Source organism: Panthera uncia (assembly GCF_023721935.1).
Source record: "Panthera uncia isolate 11264 chromosome A3 unlocalized genomic scaffold, Puncia_PCG_1.0 HiC_scaffold_12, whole genome shotgun sequence".
NCBI classification, from domain to species: Eukaryota; Metazoa; Chordata; class Mammalia; order Carnivora; family Felidae; genus Panthera; species Panthera uncia.
In genome coordinates, this window is record NW_026057579.1 from 10652196 (window position 1) to 10674878 (window position 22683).

The window sequence follows — 22683 nt, forward strand, 5'->3', positions numbered from 1 at the left end:
TTGTGGTTTGCCCAAAGTTACACAGCTAGTTATGAGAGCTGTAAGTAGAGTCCAGGGTTATTTTGACTATATTAACTCACTTTTGTAGAACAATTAAATAAATTACATTAACAATTAATAACTTAAATATCCAGTGATAGAGGAATGAGTCAATCAATTATGGAAGGTCAATAGGTTAGAATGTTTTTTTACATGGATAATGTTTTGATATGCTCCTTATACAATGTTAAATGATAAAAGTAAAATAAAAGGCAAGAAGTGATCCCAGTCCTGTATTTTAAAGAAAAGACCTGAGAGGAGCCTGGGTGGCTCAGTCGGGTAGGAGTCCGACTTTGGCTCAGGTTGTGATCTCACAGTGTGAGTTCGAGCCCTGCATTGGGCTCTCTGCTGTCAGCAAAGAGCCCACTTCAGATCCTCTGCCTCCTTCTCCCTCTGTCCCTCCCCCCCTCAAAAATAAATAAACATTAAAAATAATGATAAAAAAAAGACCTGAAAGAAAATGTATCTGAGGGTAAGAGTAGTTATTTCTGGATGTAATTTTTTGTTACTAATCTTCAAATTAAATGAAACAAATATTTTATAAAAAAGAAAAAACATTTTTTAAAGTAAGGTTTTTAAAAAGGTTATGTATTTGAGATCAGTCATAGGTAAATCATGCTTCCGGTAGTGTTGGAGACCGTGTGTGTCTTCTTATGTGTATGCTTGAAAGCAATGCCCAGTTTCCTCATCCTTAGAAGATGTGGATCTATGTCAGAGCAAGTACTAAGTAGTCAATTTTAGCCCCCAGTAACTCTCAGTGGAGTTTTACTGAAGGATTAGATGATTTCTTCCTATGTGATATTTGAAGAATACTTTGACCTGAGACCTATGGCCTATTGTAAATTGAGCTTAAATCCTTATAATGACCTTAGGGAGATCCTGATTTCCTACTTTAGATCATAGTTATTTTGGTACTGAATCCAACATCCCGGATTCCTTCGCCCATCTGATTTATTTTTAGAAGAATCTGAAATGATCTCATTCTCTTTTATCGGAATAGTCTCAAATGGCTGTGATTTTTTTTTTTTTCTGACTGTCTCATTTAAAAAATTTGAAATAAAAAAAAATTCACTTCTGATCTTTTACATTAAAAGAAAAAAATGACCAAAGCTAAATCCCTTCAAAAAACCTCCCAGTTGGGGCGCCTGGGTGGCTCAGTCGGTTGAGCGTCCGGCTTCATCTCAGGTCATGATCTCACGGTTCGTGAGTTCAAGCCCCATGTCGGGTTCTGCACTGACAGCTCAGAGCCTGGAGCCTGTTTCAGATTCTGTCTCCCTCTCGCTCTGCCCTGACCCTGCTTTGCTCTGTCTCTCTGTCTCTAAAATAAATAAACATTAAAAAAAAATTTTTTTTAAATAAAAATAAAAAAATAAAATAAAAACCTCCCAGTTAGCTTCTGAGAATAGGACATGAGGTACAGTTTTCTTCCATGTGAGTGTATTTTGAAAAGAAGAAAAAAATTATGCCTCATTTAAAAATTTCCAACTGAATCTTCTACACAGATGCAAAATTAATGATTGCTAATTCTGTTCAAGAAACCTTGAGCACCTACTGTATACCAGGCACTTTGTTAGATTCTGGCGTTAATGTTAACACTGAAATTATGACCTTATTTTGTTCATTGAAACTTAATATTTAGTCTCTTGCCTTGTTCCACTTAAAAACCGCATGCCCCTATATCAATTCAGGAGGAGCTCGGGTTTGAACCAGCTGCAGGAATGAAATAAAAATGAGACAGCGTGGGGCATTATTTGTTACCAATTAGCTTATACTCTTTTTATGTATCTTTTTTGAGCCATATTTGAATAAAAAGTATTACTAATGTGATCTTTATTCTATTATCATAGATTACAAATGTTGGACCACTTTGCTGAATGCGTTAAACAAGCCAAAGGCGTCCGACAGCAGGCTGTGCAGCTTAATATTTTTACTGCTGTTCTTAGTGCACTAAAGGTATTTACTTTTAAAACATAAGTATTCTGGGGGGGCAACTGGGTGGCTCATTTGGCTGAGCATCTCTTAATTTTGGCTCAGGTCATGATCCCACCATTGTGGGAATAGCTCCGAGACGGGCTCTACACTGCATGTGGAGGCTGCTTAAGATTCACTCTCTTTCTGTCTCTGTCTCTCTGTCTCTCTCTCCCCACCCCCCTTCCCCCTCTCTCTCCCTCTCCCTTTCACCCTCTCTCTCCCTCTCCCTTTCACCCTCTCTCTGTCTCTCTCCCTTCGTTGGCCCCTCTCCCCCACTTGAGCAAGTGTGTATGTTCTCTCTTTCAAATAAAATAAATAAAAATTAAAAAAAAAACATAAGTATTCTGAACTAAGATTTTAATTAATGCCTTTAATAAGGCAGGTATATCTAGACCATTATGATGATTATATGTATATCACTTGAAAACTGTGTTTTTATATTAGTTTAACTAAATTATTAGAAACTATTTATTAGACTTATTGCAATTAAATAAGTGTTTTATAGTTTAATAATGTTAAAGTTCATTTTTTGATCTGATCTTTCAGATTTTATAAGTTCTAGTAAGTTCTCTTGGAATTTTCAAAGATGCCTGACTAATAAAATCTTGTATTCTACTTGAGGTTAACTAGATAAAGTTTGAGTTCCATTTGTGGTTTAGACCATAAATCAGGAGAGACTATGTTGTACAGCTGAAAAAAGGCTACATTTAGAGACTGTGTTCTGGTTTAGATCTCATAGGTTTATGTCTTAAGCAGTTCCTTAACCTTTTGAACCTCGGTTTCTGTATGTTTGAAGTGAAATAACCAATATTTTGCCTATCTCTCAGAGTTCATGCACTGTTCTATGCAGCCTATAGCCTCTCGTGACATATTTGAAAACTTTTTTATATTATTCAGCACTAAGCTTGTTATAAGGTTTACTGTTAAAATGGCAGCAAATACAAGTGTTTAAATGGGCGTGAATTAAATTGTGTTTTGTAAACATCAGGGCAAAGGGACATAGGCATTGAATACAGAAATAGAAGTTTGTATCATTTATATAACTATTAGTATATGCCCTATTTAGAGACCATCAGCTAATACGAACATCTGAGTTTTTTAAAAAAGAATTGAGTAGTCAGCCTTCCTTAGTGGTTGGAAGATGAATGAACCAACTGTAATATTGCTCTACAGTATACTTTTCTTCATAGATTTGCTTGCTAATGCCCCTGCTATGGCTAACATTTTCTCCAGGCACCATGAGTTGGATTTTTGGTCTCATGTAAGCTAAGTTCCATGTTCTAGGTGTACTTAGAACAGAGATATTAACATTTAATATGATGAACAAAGTGTGTCAATATTCAGTTACTGATTATTTTTACCTTATTTTATCTTTTTATATATATTGAATGTACTCTTGATGACATAATTATCTTCTCTGGAATTTTTATAGAAACATGTCAAATTTTCATACTCCTCAGCCTTTTTCCTTACCTAAAGTTCTAATGGTAAATGTCAATTAGTTGAATACCAGTTGACTTAATAGTATAGCATCCTTTATACATAAAAGCAATACTTTTATATAAAAAACATTAGTCTTTGGATAAAGACACGTCCAGGGATTGTTCATCTTAGGGCTGATTGACTATAACCTTGTTATATATCATGTTGTGAATCATGTTTAGGAAAGTGATTAGTTTAATGGGTATTGATTCTAGGCATAATATATGCATATGAAAGATGGCTGAAGAAGGGGAGCAGGTAGGTGAATGGGTAACATAGGTGAAGGGGACTAAGAGGTACAAACTTTCAGTTACAAATAGGTCATAGGAATACAGCATGGGAAATATAGTTAATAATAGTGTAATAATATTGTACATTGTACATTGACCGATGGTGACTACACTTATCATGATGAGCATAGCTTAATGCGTAGAATTGTCTAATCATGATGTTGTACACCTAAAACTAGGTTTGTACAGTATGTCAACTGTACTTCAATTAAAACAAAAAGATGGTTGATACATAATACCCCTATTTTATAGCAGCATTATTTACAATAGCCAAGATATGGAAGCAGCCCAGGTGCCCATCAACTGGTGAATGGATAAAGAAGATGTGGTATATATACACAATGGAATGTTACTCAGCCATCAAAAATAATGAAGTCTTGTCATTTGCAGTGACATAGATGGAGCTAGAGAGTATAATGCTAAGTAAAATAAGTCAGAGAAAGACAAATACCATATGATTTCACTCATGTGGAATTTAAGAAACAAAACAAGCAAAGGGAAAAAGAGAGAGAGAGAGAAACTACTCTTAACTATAGAGAGCAAACTGGTTACCAGAGGGGAGGTGGGTGGGCGGATGGGTGAAATAGGTGATGGGGATTAAGGAGTGCACTTGTCATGGTGAGCACTGGGTGATTAAAATAAAAACTTTAGGGGCGCCTGGGTGGCTCAGTCGGTTAAGCGTCCGACTTCGGCTCAGGTCATGATCTCACGGTCCGTGAGTTCGAGCCCCGCGTCGGGCTCTGTGCTGACAGCTCAGAGCCTGGAGCCTGTTTCAGTCTGTGTCTCCCTCTCTCTCTGACCCTCCCCCGTTCATGCTCTGTCTCTCCCTGTCTCAAAAATAAAATGTTAAAATAAAAACTTTAAAAAATTAAAAAATAAAAGATGGTTGAAAAAAAGTGGGTGGAAATACATGTATATTTACAAAGATTGCAGCACATCTTTTTCTTTTATGTACTGTGAATTTTGAATTTGCCCCCTTCCCCCACCCCCTTTTTTGTTTTTAACAACCATAGGGCCTGGCTGAAAACAAAAGTACTTTAGGACCTGAGGAAGTTCGTAAATCTGCTCTGACTCTGGTTATGGGCGCTCTTGACAACCCAAACCCCATCTTAAGATGTGCAGCAGGGGAAGCTCTTGGAAGAATGGCTCAGGTGGTTGGGGAAGCAACCTTCATTGCTAGAATGGCCCAGTATAGCTTTGACAAGTAAGTGGGTCTTTTTACTGACAAGTAAGTTTCTCATAGAGACAAAGATGTCTTTTTAGTAGTCAATAATTATATTAACTGGGTGATATGCTTTCCACATGGTATAGCATATGACAAAGTTTTGTGTGTTTTTTTATAATGATTTTAATTTTCAATGCAGTAATTGTTTAAACTCCAGAACCTGGGAAAGTTGTAATATTGTAGATACTTTTAAGGTGGTCAGGTTTCAGCCTTTGAATATTACATAATGGAATCAAGCAGATTGTTAATACGACCTCTCTTAGTTAGTTATATGTACTCTGCTCTGAAGACGTGTTCTGGAAGTCCCTTTCTCTTATCTCTGCTCCTTACATTACTCTTTTTGTTAATTATTCATTTTTTGGAATAAGCCATTCTTTTTATAACTGCCAGCAAGTTTATCATCTTTTAAATTATCCCTGAAACGGGAAAAGTTGGTGTTAGGTTTTAAGGATTTCTTTTTATATTAATTAAAAAGAGTGATCTCAGAGTTCCAAATAAGTATGATTAAGATGATGCCCTTATTAGTGACTCTTGGTTGGTTGTTAATCAGGTACTTAAAGTAGACAAGTTGAAAATCAAGTGTGGTCAAGAACTGATACTTGAGTTATGTAAATTAACCACTGTATATTTTGAGTACTAATTATACCAAACTAGGCCATAATCTTTAACGAGAGAGGTGGGGGGAAGCAATGGTTGTGAAGCAGTAGTTCTGAATAAAAAGTATTTTCTGAATTCTTGGTTATATGAGAATGGCTTTTCCCTGTCTTCAGACATGAGCAACAATTTGATTATAGGGTAATGCCCCAGTGTGTTGTTTGAATCACTAAGGATAATATGAGCAAGCAGAAGATAAAATAGTCCCTGACACTTGATCTTCTGTAGGATGACTTTTACCATTTTCTAACAATAGATCAGTTTTGCTTTTCCAAGTATGTCATTGATTCTGAAATCCAACTTCCACTAAAGATTTTTTAAAATATACAACCAGTCTTACCTGTTTAATGATTTGTGCTCTGTTAATAATAGGTAAAATAGGAGTTTTACACATCCAATAACCTCAACAAACCCGAGGTGGAATAAAGACAAAAGAAAAGCATAGCATAATCAAATATCATAAAGGCAGTGATAAAGAGAATGTCATAAAAGCAGCCAGTTGGGGGAAGACATCACGCAGAGGAACAAAGATAACAATTTCAGCAGGCTTCTGATTATAAACTATGCAAGCAAAAGGCAGTAGAGTGACCTAGAACTTTATAGCCAGTGAAAATACCTTTTTAAAACTGAAGTTTTAATAAAGACTTTAAGACTGTGAAAAGTTGGAAAATTCATTGCTTACACGGTGCACCATAAGACGTGTTAAAAGAAGCTTTTTGGAAAAAAAAAAAAAAAGATGATAGTAGATGAAACTTTGAATGTAACATACAGAAATGAAGAGTGCCAAGAGTGGTAGGTATGTAGATAAATATAAAGACTTACTCTTTATATGTCTGTTTTAAAATGACCTATTATTTTATTCTCATTTATTTTTTATTATATTTTACTTTTGGTTATTGTTTAGTTTTTATTTCATAATCATAAATTTAACTCTGCAATCCAGCTAAACTTGGAGGGGAATAAGGAAATTATGGAACCCACAGAACTGCAGCGAGATACAAAGATTACAGCGAGAGCAGACAAGGGCAAAGCAGTGCTCTCTTGAGCTACAGCAGGAATGGTCTGGTAGTTAAGATAAAACACAAGTCAAATTTAATAGATTTGTCCACAGTCAGCAATGGTGATCTTCTTTCTAGTCTTGCCATTCCTGGACCCAAAGCGCTCTGTGGCTTCCACAATATTCATGTCCTCTTTCACTTGCCAGAGACCACATACTTGCCATCCAACCACTTACTCTTGGCAATGCGGATGAAAAAACTGTGAACTGTTGTGTTGGGTCTAGCATTTGCCATGGACAAGATTCCAGGACCCCTATGCTTCAGGATAAAATACTCATCATCAAATTTCTCCCCATTGATGGACTTGCCACCAGTGCCATTATGGTATGCCAAGTCACTGCCCTGACACATAAATCCCAGAATAATCCCATGAAAGCAGGAACTTGTATAACCAAATCTTTTCTCCCCAGTGCTCAGAGCATAAAAATTTTCTACTGTTTTTCAAACTTTGTCTGCAGACAGCTCCAAGGTGACACAGCCCAGGGGCTTACCATCCATGGCGATGCTGAAGAACATGGTGGAGTTGACCATGGCTGAGTGGCACAGGCAGCTCCTGGGCAACAGAGTTTGCAAGCTATTTTTAGTCACATTTTTTAAATGCCTTGGGAAGATAATTGACCCTTTCATGTAAAAATGATAATGTATGGTAGGATTTTAATAGAGAGAGAAGTAAAAATACATGACAGCAGTGCAAAGAATGGGAAGAGGAAATGGTGGCATACTCTGTGTACAATATACATGAAAAAATATAATATTCTTTGAAGGTATATCATAATGGGTTAGAAATGTATAATGTAAACTCCAGAGATCCTACTAAAAAACAAAAAAATGTATAACTAATAAACCAATAGTGGAGATAAAATGGAATCATAAAAAATACTAAATCCAAAAGAAGATGGAAAGAAGGAAAAAGAAACAAACTGATGTGACAGAGCACGAATAGCAATATGGGAGACTTAAACCCAACCTGCTGATAATTACATTAAATATAAATTGTCTAAACATTACAAGTAAAAGTTAAAATTTGTCATATTGGATAAAAAGCAAAATCTAACTGAATGCTATCTACAAGAAACCCCTTTAACTCTAAAGAAAGAAATAGGTTAAAAGTAAAAGGATAGGGATAATATACCAGGAAAACACTAACTCAAAGGAAGCTAGAGTGGCTCTGTTATTATCAGAAAAAGTAGATTTTGTAACAAAAATTGTTACCAGAATAAATGAGTGCTTTCATAATGATAAGAGGACCAATTCCCCCCAAGAATACATAGCAATTCTCAATGTATATGTATCTTATGATATAGTTTTAAAATACATGGAACAAAACCTAATAGAAGTGAAAGTAAAATAGACAAGTCTAAAATTATATTTGGTGATCTCAGCATTCCTGTCTCAGTAACTAATAGAACAGACACTCCGATTATTAAAAATGTAGATTTTACCAACGCTGTCATCTAGCTTGGCCTACTGACATTTGTAGAATACTTTACAAAACAAGCAATATACATTCTGCCTTTCTCTCTCTCTCTCTCTCTCTCTCTCTCTCTCTCTCTCTCTCTCTCCCTCCTTATTCTCCTTATTCTCATAATTCTTTTTTAAAAAATCAGGTTTGTATTTCATTGAGTTTTTCTATTGTCTTTCCATTTTCTCTTCCACTGATTTCTGCTTTATTTTTATAACTTGCTTCATTATGCTTACTTTCAGTTCAGTTTACTTTTCTCTTTCTAGATTCTGAAGGTGGAGGTTTAGATAATTCATTTAAAACCTTTCTTCTTTTCTAATACAAGGATTTTGATGCTATAAATTCACCTTGATACACACTTTAGCTGCATACCATAAATTCTGATACGTTTTATTTCCTTATTGGCTCAATTAATTATCTATCTTGGTAAATGTTCTATGGATACTTGAAAAGAATTACCATTGGTGAATTTTATTTTATATAAATATATCCCAATAAAGCTTATTTTTTAAGTAATCTGCAATATCTTCTTTTTATATTTTTTAATTCATTAGATATATTTCACAAAGAAAAAGACTGATGCATGTTAAAGAGGTTCAGATCATAATTATAGAGAATTTCTTCAGTTAACATTTTCTGTAATTTTGTAATTTCTGTAATCTAAATTTTTAGATTTTTAAAACCAGTTATAAAAGCAATTCGTGTTTATTTAAAACACCCATAATAAAAATATGTTTCAAATGATTCTTAACTTTTCAAGGAATAATAAATGTTAAAAACTGAGAAGTGGTGATTCTTCTTTCAGATTTTCTCTAAACTTAAAATGAAATATGTGACTTTAGCCAACCATTTTAAATTAATCTCTGACTCTTGGTAGGGAGTGGAGAAAGAAGTAATCATGATTGTAGTCTTTTCTGATTTCCACAATAAATCCCGTTTATGGTGTGACTCATAAGCTTGTTATTGTCATAGGGAAATAGAAAGGCCAGTTCCTGAAGCATATAATTATTTTCCCAGGTTGAAATCAGCCCGAGATGTTGTATCCAGAACTGGGCACTCATTGGCCCTGGGTTGCTTGCATCGTTATGTTGGTGGTATCGGCTCAGGACAACATCTGAAAACCAGTGTCAGCATTTTATTGGCTCTAGCACAAGATGGAACATCCTCGGAAGTCCAGGTATAATGCTGATTTTGTTTTTATTTATGACATTTTTATGACATTTTTAAATAATATTTTTAGGACTGTCATTTGTTTTATAAAATAGTAATGATTCTTATAATTTGTTTGGAAAAATGTTACTAGGGTCTTTGTTTTATGAGTTTGATTTGTAAAACTGTAGAACAGGAATTTGTATTTTAACCTAGTCTTAAATCTGTCTTATTCTGGGAATTTAACCCATTCACATATATTTCTCGAAATATAGTTTCTTTTTATTAATTTACTATCTTTTGTACTTGTTTCCTTTTTTTTTGCATTTCCTTACATTTGCTAAGTTTTTGTTGTTGTTGTTGTTGTTGTTGTTTTTGAGAGAGAGCAAGAGCAGGGGAAGGGCAGGGAGAGAGGGAGACACAGAATCCAAAGCAGGCTCCAGGCTCCAAGCTGTCAGCACAGAGCCCAACGCAGGGCTCGAACCCACAAACTGAGATCATGACCTGAAGTCAGACGCTTAACCAAATGAGCCACCCAGGCGCTCCACATTTGCTGAGTTGATCAAGTTTGTTTTAATGGCTATCCTGTCTCTCTTCCCACTCAGACACCAGTCCAAGTCTGGGTTCTTTGGTTGAATTTTCAAGTGTTCTCCTGGAATTTTTGTTTGTTTATGCTCGAACATTTTATATACAAATAAATACAACCACAACGAAAGGCAAGAGCTTCACATGTCTGAAAACATACTACACTAAGGATTTGCCACCATGCACTGATGCACCTAAAAATTTTAAGAGTATATGACTATAGTAGCATTCAGCTTGCCAGCTTCATACTGGGACTGTAAGTTGGGAGAAGAAACAATTCAGTTGCCATTACTACATACCATTAGTTTGTTGATAAATTAGTTCCTTCACAGTTAGACAAGAAGCAGTAAATCCAGCAGAGGCTTCCAGTCTACAGGCTTAGTTTTCCTTTGACTTCTTGGTAAAAGTTTCCAGCTGTGTAAAGCCCAAAATTCCCAAAAAGTTTAGAAACAAAAGTTAAGTAAGCTTATTACTTGTTAGGCGCTACACTTTTTTTTTAAAAAAAAATTCTGTTTTCACAGTAGACTGCGAGATGAACTGCGAGATCATGACCTGAGCTGAAATCAAGAGGTGGAGGCTTAACCAGCTGAGCCATCCAGGCACCCCTACATGATTCTTTTTATATGAGAGGACATTTTACTATAATTTGTATCAATTGCATTCCCTCAGCACTACTGTATGTCTGCACAAGAAGACTACAGTAGATATTCTTAAGTTTTCCCTAATTTGTCTTCTGTTTTAAGAATCCTAACTCAAGGAGCATCTGCGTAGTTCAGTCAGTTAAATGTCCCAACTTTTGATTTTAGCTCAGGTCATAATCTTACGGTTCACAGGATCGAGCCCTGTGTCGGCCTCTGCACTGCACGGATCCTGCTTGAGACTCTCTCTCTCTCTCTCTCTCTCTCTCTCTCTCTCTGCCCCTACCCCATTTGCATGTGCACGCTCTCAAAACAAATAAATAAACTTTTAAAAAGTAAGATGTTAGTAGTTACTAAAATTTAAGTTAAAAAAATCAGCTCAGTATACTGTAATTATTCCTTACAACTAAATGAAATTATATTTCATTCCAGACATGGTCTCTTCATTCACTTGCTCTTATAGTGGATTCTAGTGGCCCAATGTATCGTGGATATGTGGAGCCAACATTATCTCTAGTTCTTACCTTGCTGTTGACTGTTCCACCTTCACATACAGAAGTTCATCAATGTTTGGGTAGATGTTTGGGTGCCATAATAACTACGGTTGGCCCTGAGCTACAAGGTGAGTGAATTCATCTTAAATGAAAGGAACTACATTTTGCTGTCTTTCAGTTTCCTGCATGTCACTATCATGTTGCTAAATGAAAACTTATAATAATAATAATAATAATTACTATGTACTGAATGCTCGTTATTTACCAAAGACCTATGCCTCTTCTTTTTACATATGGTATTTAATCTAATGCGTACACCATACCTATAACTGACTGTTATTTGAAGTTTTGAGCAGAGACAGCCTTTCCAAATTATATTTTACCTGGATCCCCATGAAGACAAGATGAAAGTGGAGTCCCTGTGTCCCGGAGTGCCATCCACTTGTCTTCATGGACTTTTGCTTCACTGTTTTCTTTGAACTCTAAAGCTCAGGATCAAAGTTTGAAAACCCACTGCAATAAAGGGGATAATATTATGTAATTTCTCTGTGAGGAAGCAAACTCAGAGAAGATAGGTATGATCCTAAGGCCCGCATTCTAACCACACAATTCCACCGACATAACTTTACTAAAGGTTGAATGAAACATACAAGGCAGAAAATTACTGTGAATTTATCCTGAATGTACCAGCCATTTTCAAAATTTTCACTTTTTTCCCATCATTCAGTAAATGCTTTAAGTGGGTGAAGATGTTTATACACATTATCTCATTTAACTTTGACAACATCCTGAGATAGGTATATCACTCCATTTTATAGATGGAACTCTAAGGCTGGGAGAGGTTAAGAACTTTTCCAAGTTTTGTATAGCCAGCAAGTGGTTGGAGCCAGAGGTGAAGCCCAGATCAGTTTCCTTTGAATGCATTCTTAACCACTCTGCTGTCTGTGTTGCCTCCATCCAGATATTTTAAAAAAAGAAGCCGTGGGGCGCCTGGGTGGCTCAGTCGGTTAAGCGGCCGACTTCGGCTCAGGTCATGATCTCGCGGTCCGTGAGTTTGAGCCCCGCGTCGGGCTCTGTGCTGACGGCTCGGAGCCTGGAGCCTGTTTCAGATACTGTGTCTCCCTCTCTCTGACCCTCCCTCGTTCATGCTTTGTCTCTCTCTGTCTCAAAAATAAATAAACGTTAAAAAAAAAAAAATTAAAAAAAAAAAAAAAAAAAGAAGCTGAAATAAAAAGATCTTAATGAAGAATGCTGGAAAGTGGAAAATACGTGATTTAGACATGTCTTTTTTCTTGGACTCAGTGTCCTCTTTGAGAAAGTTGATAATTCTTTCTTTCAGTGTTATCATAAGGATATACACAGGATAAATATACAACCTTGATTAAACATAGGTGTTTACCAAGTGCTTTCTAATGCAGTGATAAGGAGGCAATGTGTATTTCAAATTAGAAGTGACCCTATGATTTCCTTATGTCTATAAAATTATTTTTTATTTTACATTGGCAAAAGTTTGAAATCACTTATATTAGGCAATTAAGCCATTTTTTTTAAGGTTTATTCATTTTTTTTTTAAGAGACAGAGACAGAGATGGGGCGCCTGGGTGGCTCAGTCGGTTGGGCGTCCAACTTCGGCTCAGGTCATGATCTCGCGGTCCGTGAGTTCAAGCCCCGCGTCGGGCCCTGGGCTGATGGCTCAGAGCCTGGAGCCTGCTTCCGATTCTGTGTCTCCCTCTCTCTCTGCCCCTCCCCCGTTCATGCTCTGTCTCTCTCTGTCTCAAAATAAATAAAACGTTAAAAAAAAAAAGAGAGACAGAGACAGAGCATGAGTGGGGGAGGGGTAGAGAGAGAGGGAGACACAGAATCCAAAACAGGCTCCAGGTTCTGAGCTGTCAGCACAGAGCCCGATGTGGGCTTGAACCATGAACTGTGAGATCATGACCTGAGCTGAAGTTGGACGCTCAACCAGCTGAGCCACCCAGGCGCCCCGGCAATTAAGCCATTTTTATACAGATAGTATATAATACTACAATTATTTTTCCTATCTCTGTAAAAATTTCCATTAATCTTCTTAGGAAAATACAATTTAAAGTTATTAAATACTGTCGTGATAATATTGGTTGAACAGAGAAACAGAATGAGGAATTTTCTGTCTCTTTCAAATAAAACAATGATGGATTTAAAAGAAAACATAGTTTCCTAGGGAGTATATGTAAACCTAGCTAAACCTGGAGGGATATATTGTTGTCATCGATAGACAATCATGTTTTGAAATCATTTCTATGGACTTCGTAGACTTTTTGTCTTCAAAACTGTCTGTACAGTAATCAGAAAGAGAGGTTATTTAGAAGACAATTATTTTCTAGGAATATTTTTGGTAATACTAATAATTGTGTTTTGCATTTTCTTGTATTTTTCGATTAGGGAACGGAGCAACAATTTCCACCATTCGTTCTTCTTGTTTGGTGGGTTGTGCCATAACCCAGGACCATTCAGATTCCCTTGTTCAGGCTGCTGCCATTTCTTGCCTTCAGCAGCTTCACATGTTTGCACCACGACATGTCAACCTATCTAGTCTTGTTCCTAGCCTGTGTGTAAGTATAAAGCTGCTTCATTTATATATTTATTTATTTAATATTTTCAAAGTTTATTTATTTTGAGAGGGACAGAGACAGCACAAGCGGCTGGTGGGGGGAGGGGGTGCGGTTGGCAGAGAGAGAGAGAGAGAGACAGAGACAGAGAGAATCCCAAGCAGGCTGTCAGCACCAAGCCAAACGTGGAGCTCGAAATCCCAAACCGTGAGATCATGACCTGAGCCGAAACCAAGAGTCAGATGCTCAACTGAATGAGCCACCCAGGCACCCCTCATTCATGGATTTATTTAGAGAGCCCCAGATTTGTTTCCCAAAAGATTAAACTAGACCCAAAACAAAAAATGTAAGTTTCCTAGATTGTGAATCTTAGAGATTCAGCTTCAGTAGTCATTTTATGACTGTTCGTTTTATTTACTGGTTTCCTTTTTCACCTTTTAAGAAATATTTTGATGAGCTGTTTATGTCTTGGCTAAGGATGTATCATATTTTTAGCTTTTCCCATTCAGAATTTTGTCTCCTGAAGTTTGATTGATAACTTCTGAGGGGCAATTGCTGTCATCACAGTCATTAATCTGTTCACTTAATAAATACTTATTGAGAAACTGCCATATGTCATGTACTATGCAAAGTACTGGGAATACATTTTATAGATGAGACAAGATGAAGTTTCTGTCATATAAAATTTATAGTTTACAAGGGAACATGGCCAATAATAATTTACCAATATGACAATTGCTAGAAAGGGCTATAGGAAAACATGTAACAGGGAGCCTGTCAGAATCCAGGCATTCAGAAAAGATTTCCCTGAAAAAATGATATTCAAGGTGTGATAAATAAGAGTTAGTTTGAGAGAAAGCATGGTATTGGTATAGACAGCGTTTATTTTTAGGGAGAGAGAAAAATGTGAAAGGCCCCAAGATGGGAAGGAGTATGATACATTCAAGAAACTGTTTAGTCAGTGTGGTTAGGCTGAGAGAGAAGGGGTGGATAGGGCCCAGGCACAGGATGAAGCTGGACAGTTAGCCAGGTGAGAGATCATGCAGACTTTCTAGATGTAGTAAAACTTTGGACTTTTTTGGCTTTGAGAATTACGGTGGGGCGCCTGGTGGCTCAATTGGTTAAGCGTCCAACTTCAGCTCCAGTCATGATCTCATGGTCCATGAGTTCCAGCCCCATGTCAAGCTCCGTGCTGATAGCTCGGAGCCTGGAGCCTGCTCTGAATTCTGTGTCTCCCTCTCTGTCTGCCACTTCCCCACTCACACTCTGTCCCCCTTTCAAAAATAAGTAAACATTAAAAAAATTTTTTTTAAAAAGAGAGAAATACGGTGGTCTAGGAGAGAGATGGTAATGACTTGCTCCCTATTAGTAGCAATGAGAATGCAGAAAAATAAATGGATTTGAGTGATGTTTAAGAGAAAGAATCAGTGCAATTCGTTGATTAATGGGCTGTAAGGAAAAAGGAGAAGGATATAATCCAAGTTCCTGACTTGCGCATAGTAATGTAATTTTCTGAGATTGGTAACACCAGAATAGGAGAAGGTTGGGAAAGATGGATGTAAGGAATTCAGTTTTAGACATTTAGTTAGTTTCATGAGCTAGAGCTCAGAAAAGAGAAGTCTGGTTGGAAAGGTAAATTTGGGAGGCATAAGCATTTAGATGGGCAATAAATACAGAAGTAGATAAGATCACCAGGGAGAGTGCTGCATGAGGAACCCAGCATATAACATTTAGGGAAAGAAAAAGAATCAGGAAAAATATGAAGCAATCTGAGTGGTTAAAGGAAAAATAGAGTTTGTAGTGTTCACGGAAGCCAAGTGGATTAGAGGAGTGGGCTGCTATAACATATTGTTAAGAGATAAGAATGAGAGCTATAATGTGTCCTTTGACTTTTGTCACATGATGGCTTTAGCAAGAGCTCATCTTGCAGAGTGGTACCAGTGGAAGCCCAAATACATTGGGCTAATGGTGGGATATGAATAGAAACTTCTTTCCAGAAGTTCACTTTGTAGGAGAGGACTGAGGACAGTAGGTCGAGGGGGAGATGGACTTTTTCTCCTATGATAGTGAGATGTGAGGGTTTAAATGCTGAGGGGATGGAACTAGTAGGGTGGGAGAGTTTAAGGTGTGGGACGGAGAGTGGAGAGACAATTAATCACCCAAGGTTTCTAATGGGATAAACTTCTCAGGGCACAAGGAAGAGAATCTCTCTCCCGGTACAGCATGAAGAAAGGGGGAGAGGATGAGTGTACATACAGATGAGTTTATGGATTTGGTGGCTTGAAGTTGGGGGGTTATCATCCAATGACTTTTACTTTTCACGTAAAAGGGAAGATAAGTTTTATGAACAAAAGAGCAAAGAAGAGGGCCAGAAATTTGACAGGAGTGGGATGTGGGAGATTGAACTAACTGGAGACATAGGAGTTTCTGTGGTAGGACTAAGGCTTCAGCGGAGAATAGTGACCCTTTTGGCTCCAGTGTGTGATTTGTAATGGTAGCAGTTCACCTTGTAGGATTTTTCTCCAAAACCTGTAATCAGCTGAGCGCAGGCACTGAGCAGCCAGATAGATGCTTTGGTACATTCATGGTTGGACTTTGGCCAAGCAGGTTCAGTTAAATGACAGCAGGATGAAAGAAATAAGGATACTAACAAGATAGTGCTGAGATTATGAGCTCTCATTTCAGTAAAGGAGGAAGGAAAAGACAGTATGAGGCTGATATACAAGGAGAAAGAAAGGCGCTACAGATGTAACCATGGGAGGATATTGCTGAGAAAAAGGGAGGAGGTTACCCAGAATGAGGTGAAGGGACTGAAAGGCCAACATATTAGTTGTTAGATCTGATGTGGTATATTTAACGGACGCAATAAGGTTTGCTCTTGTTTCACCGTAGACCAGGGGAATGTGAATCCGTCCTAGACCATCCCAGAATCTGAGAGTGCTGCAGGGCAGAAACCAGATGCACATGAAATGTGTACAAAAAACATCCACAAAGAAAATAGTCGATTAATAGTTCATATCTGATTGCATTCTGCAACAAGATAGGTAGCATCCTGCCAAAAACCATGGTTTAATGCCCAAGCTCCGAGGGCATTGATGGCATCTCTTGAGCAAGGTGACTCTGTTACGTGATACAGCTTAGGTTACTGACAAACGTAGGTTACTGACAAAACACAGACATGTATTCTTTAGGTTGTCTGATTCCTCTCTCCATTTTTTTCTCCTTAAATATAATTATACTGTGGCATTGACCTTATGAAATAGAGCACATTTAAGAGGATCTGGTAAAGTAATAACATAAGTTTCTTTATCTCAGTGGAGGTTATCAATAAGCCACAGGCTGTGCAATGAGCCTCAAAACTGATTCCCTTGGCAGAACACCAAGGGTTTTATTACAAGGTGTGTTGGAGCACTTTCCTGAACCTCTTCCAAGAGGCTAAGTAGTGAGATTCCAGGTAGTTGGTTGGAAGGAGGTGGCTTGGCAGGGTAGTGATGAGAAAAGGGGCCATGCAAGGGGTTGTCTTGTTTCCACATTGCCAAAAGCCCCTGTGCTGTCTCCATACCAGATCTTTCAACACTGAAAATTAGTCCACACATGGGTTCATCCAAATTAGTGAAATCGGTTCAGATTTTTACAAATTTCGTGTTTATTCCTACTCAATCATTGCCATCAGAAATGGCAACATCATGTGATACCATGTGTAATACCTCACACAAATGAAATGTGATTTATTTTTTCAGCAAATGTATTGAGAGGTGAGTTTTACCATAGTAATCTTTAAGTGACATAAAAGTGTTAAAATTTGTGTGATGTTAGAACTATTCAAAGTGTGTCTTTGAAAGAACAACCACCACTCTGAAGCATTGTTATTTCCCTCTTGGCAAGCAACTGCTTTTCTACCAGGTGACCACAGTTACTCATTCTCCCGTCCTGACAGAAGTATTCCACACATAGGCATTGATGTCATCTGGGATAGTTGTAGGAAATGTCAGTGAGAAAAAGACTTGAACTGAATGCCCAGGTCATCAGTGTCAGAGCAGGGACGTCCAGTTGTCCAGGATGTATATGCGGTGGGTGCAACAAGAGATAGCAAGATGATGTAAAGTATAAAATAACAGGCATTTTTATAGAAAGGTGGAGGTCTACTGTAGGAGTAAGCAACACAATGTTCCTGAAGTTTGTGAAATATAAGACAAAAAAGTTTCTTTGGAAAACAATTAGGCATAATCTAAACTAGTTTAATATATGCATATGCTATGACCCAGAAACTTCACTCTTTTGTTTATAGGCTTTTTTTTTTTACATTTATTTATTTTGAGAGAAAGAGAGTGTGTGAGCGGGGAGGGGCAGAGAGAGAGGGAGAGAGAGTATACCAAGCAGACTCCGTGCTGTCTACACAGAGCCTGATGCGGTCTCAATCTCAGGAACTGTGAGATCATGACCTGAGCTAAAATCAAGAGTAGGCCGCTTGGGGCACCTGGGTGGCTCAGTCAGTTGAGTGTCTGACTTCAGCTCAGGTCATGATCTCACGGTTCTTGAGTTCGAGCCCCATATTGGGCTTGCTGCTGTCAACACAGAGCCTGCTTCAGATCCTCTGTCCCTCTCTCTGCCCCTGCTCCACTCATGCATGCGTGCGCGCTCTCTTGCGCTGTCTCTCTCTCAAAAATAAACATTAAAAAAAAAAAAGAGTAGACACTTAACCAACTGAGCCATCCAGGTGCCCCCAGCAACTTCAGTCTTAAGTAAATAGCTGAAAGAAATACATGCATATGTGTGCCAAAATACATGTGCAGGAATGTTCATTGATTGGTTATTCAAAATAGCCAAAACCCAGAAATGACCTATATGTCTACCAGTGAGCAGTGGATAAATAGTGATATAATATTCAACAGAACACTACACAGCAATAAAAACAAACTGAAATGTAGTTACTTGGATGAATCTCACAGATAAATTTCTGAGAAGTCGGACATAAGAGCACATTACATGGTTCCATTTATATAAAGTTCAAGAGCAGGCTAAATGAAACTATAATGATGGAAGTCACTATAGATTCTCATTATCTCTAAGGAGCTAGGGAGGGACATTAGGAAGCCACATATTTTTAGCAAATATTTATTCAAACAAATATGTCTTTATTTTACCTGATTTACAGTGACTGTAAGACACCATCGATTGTAATTTGCATCTCTAATACTAGAGATGTTAAAATGGAAAAAAAATATATATGCCTCAGAATCACTAAAATGGAGTATTAAAAGTACTTTGAAAACAAAAGTGTTCTATTTTTTTCTCTTCAGCTCTCCCAATCAACATTTGTTGAATGTATTTTCTTAGCTACAATTCTTTTTTTTTTAATATTAAAAAAATTTTTTTTACGTAAACTCTGTGCCCAACATGGGGCTTGAACTCACGACCCCAAGATAAAGAGTTGCATGGTGTATAGACTGAGCCAGCAAGGCACCCCTCTTAGCTACAATTCTATTTAGTTGCAACTAAATTAAATTTTTATGATGTTCTGTTTATATATATTTAATCATATGATTCTTACCACAATCATGTAAGATAGGGTGGGTATTGTCCCCAATGTACACATGAGAAGGCAGAAACTCTGAGAGACTAAGTGACTTATTCTTCACATCTCATGTGACCATGCTTAAGCTTTCTAATTAGAGGATATTTGAAAATTCCAAAATGTCTTAATTTTAAGGAAATGGAGTGAATAAAACATTTTATTGAAAAAAATCTGTCAGGTTTTCTCTCCTCAGTTATATATATACATATATATATATATACATATATATACATATATATATATATGTATATATATATATATTTTAAATACTTGGTATAAGTTTTACGGGCTATGAATTTTATGCAAATATATCTGGAATTAAAAATGCTGTATTGGTAGTATAAAAATATACTATCTAGCATTGTGAAGGGGTCGTGTATTCCATATAATTATTCCCCCTTTCGCTATTTCTGGATGAGATTTTTTTCTAACATATATTACTTACATTTCTTATCTCCTTGCTTAAGAAGTAGCTCATGGGACCTAATTTAATATTTTCTTGGTGAATCAGCTTTATAGTAATAATAACTAATCTGTATTGAGTAAGTATGTCAATCATTGTTCTAAGCAAAATACTTGCATTAACTTATTTTATTTTCACTATATTCCTGCAAAGAATTACTCTCCACATTTTGCATATGGACAAACAAGGCACAGAGAGGTTAAGTAACTAGTCGAAGGTCACACAGAAGTAAATGACAACCAAGATTCAAACCCAATCTAGCAATCAGAGCACAAGCAATCAGAGCACAAGCTCTTAATCATCATGTTATGCTGTGTCTTATACTTCATGTATTAAAGTGTGCTGCACTGATTCTTTCAATGTCTTTCAGGATCTTTTGAGATGAAAAACAATTCTTTTCCAAAAGGACCCATTTTGGAATTTTTTCCAGGTGTAAATATTGGCTTGATTTTTTTAATTTTAATAAACAACCCTTCTTTGCTTTCATTCCTTGCTAACTTTTCATTGACTGCATATAATCTTTATGCACTTAACAATTTTTAAATTTTTTTATGTTTATTTATTTTTGAGACAGAGGGAGACAGAGCGTGAGTGGGGGAGGGGCATAGAGAGAGGGAGACTCAGAATCTGAAACAGGCTCTGGGCTCTGAGCTGTCAGCACAGAGCCCAATGCGGGGCTCGAACCCACGAACCATGAGATCATGACCTGAGCCGAAGTCGGATGCTTAACCGACTGAGCTACTCAGGCACCCCTGCAGTTAAAAATTTTGGATGACAACATTTAGTAGGACCGTGTGTAAAACAAGATGTGCAAGAGATCCATCTGGATTTTTATGTAAGTATATTGTATGGTCTTTAGTGATCAGGTCTTGGGACAGTTATTTTGGCCACTAAAATATTCCTTATATGCTTTATTGGTATTATTATTTTTCCAAAAGGCCATTTATTTGGCTATATATTTAACAACTGATGTTGTTCAATGAAGAGCCTCTTCCCAAGTAAAGTGTTAATATATATTCATTAGGTAAATGAGATCACAGTGTTTTTAAAAAAATTGTCTAATATGTTATGGTTTACAGGTTCACTTATGTAGTTCCCATTTGCTGCTTCGACGCGCAGCCGTGGCTTGTCTCCGGCAGCTCGCCCAAAGAGAAGCTGCGGAAGTCTGTGAATATGCCATGAGCCTAGCCAAAAATGCAGGCGACAAGGAGAACAGTGGTACTAGTAAGTTACTTTATCGGTCATTATTCTTTTTGTTTAAATACTTAACCATTTCACAGGAGTATTGCTCTTTAAGTAACATTTTTGCTTTCAAGGATAGTCATTCTTCCTGTCCTTTTAAATAAAATAAAACCATTATCACTTAGAAAACACCTCCAGTGTAGTTTTTAGAAAGATTTTTTTAATGCTTATTTATTTATTTATAATTTTTTAATGTTTTTATTTATTTTTTAGAGAGAGAGAGCAAGTGGGAGAGGGGCAGAGAGAGAGAGAGAGGGAGACATAGAATCTGAAGCAGGCTCCAGGCTCCGAGCTGTCAGCGCAGAGGCTGATGCAGGGCTCGAACCCATAAGCCGTGAGATCATGACCTGAGCCAAAGTCAGACGCTCAACTGACTGAGCCACCCAGGCGCCCCATAAATGTTTATTGATTTTTTTGAGAGAGAGAGAGAGAGAGAGAGAGCATGAGCAGGGGAGGGGCAGAGAGAGAAGAGAGAGAATCCCAAGCAGGCTCCACGCTCAGCACTGAGCCTGACATGGGGCTTGATCCCACAACTCTGAGATCATGACCGAGCTGAAATCAAGAATCAGATGCTTAACTGACAGAGCCACCCACACGCCCCAAAAATTTCAGTATGGTTTTCTTGGTAATTTTACACTTCTACCTTTTTTAAGGTTTGGAGCTGAACAGCATTTAATATCAAGATACTTGTGCCATGCCTTGAGGATGATTTAGCTATATATAAAGGATAACTAACTCTAAGGATGTTGCTCAGTATCACTGATAGACTTCTGGAAAGAGCAGTGATCTATTTGGGGGGTACCTGAAAGCTTTGGTCCCTTTGGAAAAGTGATGCAACTTTTCCTCAAGAAGGTAAAGCTAGAATGACCAATAAAACAAGAAATGTCAGTACATGTTTGGGTAGCAAAGGTAGATCTTTGCTTTCTTCAATTCTTTCTGTTTTTTGGGGGGTTTTATGTATAACTTGAATTTCATACTTGGTCTTCTAGTCCCTAGGGATTGGTTGCTTGTGAACTTTTTCAGAGCTTAATTGACAGATATTTCCCTATTGTGAGAGAAAAATTTTTACTTACAAGAGCTTTCAAATGCATAGAAGTTGCTTGGGTACTAAGAAGCAAGATACTAAAATATCTTCAATTTTGGCATAGTGTAGGAGCTCTATTAACAAATATACTGTATTGTAGAAATGTAAAAGAAGCTATACAATAAACATTATTGCTTTTAAGAGAGAAAACATAGAACCAAAAGTAATTACAGAATATTCCTGAATAAGATATAAAATTTTATTTTAATTTTTTTATTTTTATCTTTTTTAAAAATTGAGGAGTTTATTAGAGAAATATGAGAGGCAAAGACACCTCAAATGACAGAAAGAAAATTCTGAAAATGTCCCTTCAAGCCAAGTGGGGGCCTGGCCTTGACCTCCCCAAAAGGACAAGAAACTGGTGGGTTACCAACAACATTCTCTGGTGGCCACCTTGCCAGGGCATAAGTGTTCTCAGCCAGCACCGCTCCTCTCCACCCCCCGCCCCTCCAAAGGTGGAAAGGAGACAAAGACTGTTTATAGAACCAATGCAGAGGCAATGGGAGCTATAAGGAAAGTCTGAGAGAGAGAGAGAGAAAAGGAGGTGGGGAGGACCTTAACAAAGAGTCCCGGGCGTTTGGCTCTGCACACCTCAAATACATTGACAAACAGTTCTACAAAATGGTTACTTAAAAGGTAAAATGCCTGGGGCGCCTGGGTGGCTCAGTCGGTTAAGCGGCTGAC

General features: G+C 37.4%; 1 protein-coding gene and 1 pseudogene across 2 annotated transcripts in view; one reads left to right on the top strand and one right to left on the bottom strand.

Annotated features, from left to right (window-relative positions):
- The window catches only part of HEATR5B (HEAT repeat containing 5B), a 98684-nt gene that overhangs the window by 30365 nt on the left and 45636 nt on the right, over nt 1-22683 (top strand). For both annotated transcript variants that reach the window (XM_049651880.1, XM_049651881.1), the window contains exons 17-22: nt 1887-1992; nt 4796-4986; nt 9199-9358; nt 10986-11175; nt 13469-13638; nt 20753-20897. In XM_049651880.1, coding sequence (XP_049507837.1) covers nt 1887-1992; nt 4796-4986; nt 9199-9358; nt 10986-11175; nt 13469-13638; nt 20753-20897 — 962 coding nt within the window. The remainder of the gene's footprint in view (nt 1-1886; nt 1993-4795; nt 4987-9198; nt 9359-10985; nt 11176-13468; nt 13639-20752; nt 20898-22683) is intronic.
- On the bottom strand, nt 6168-7250 carry LOC125937290 (peptidyl-prolyl cis-trans isomerase A-like; annotated as a pseudogene).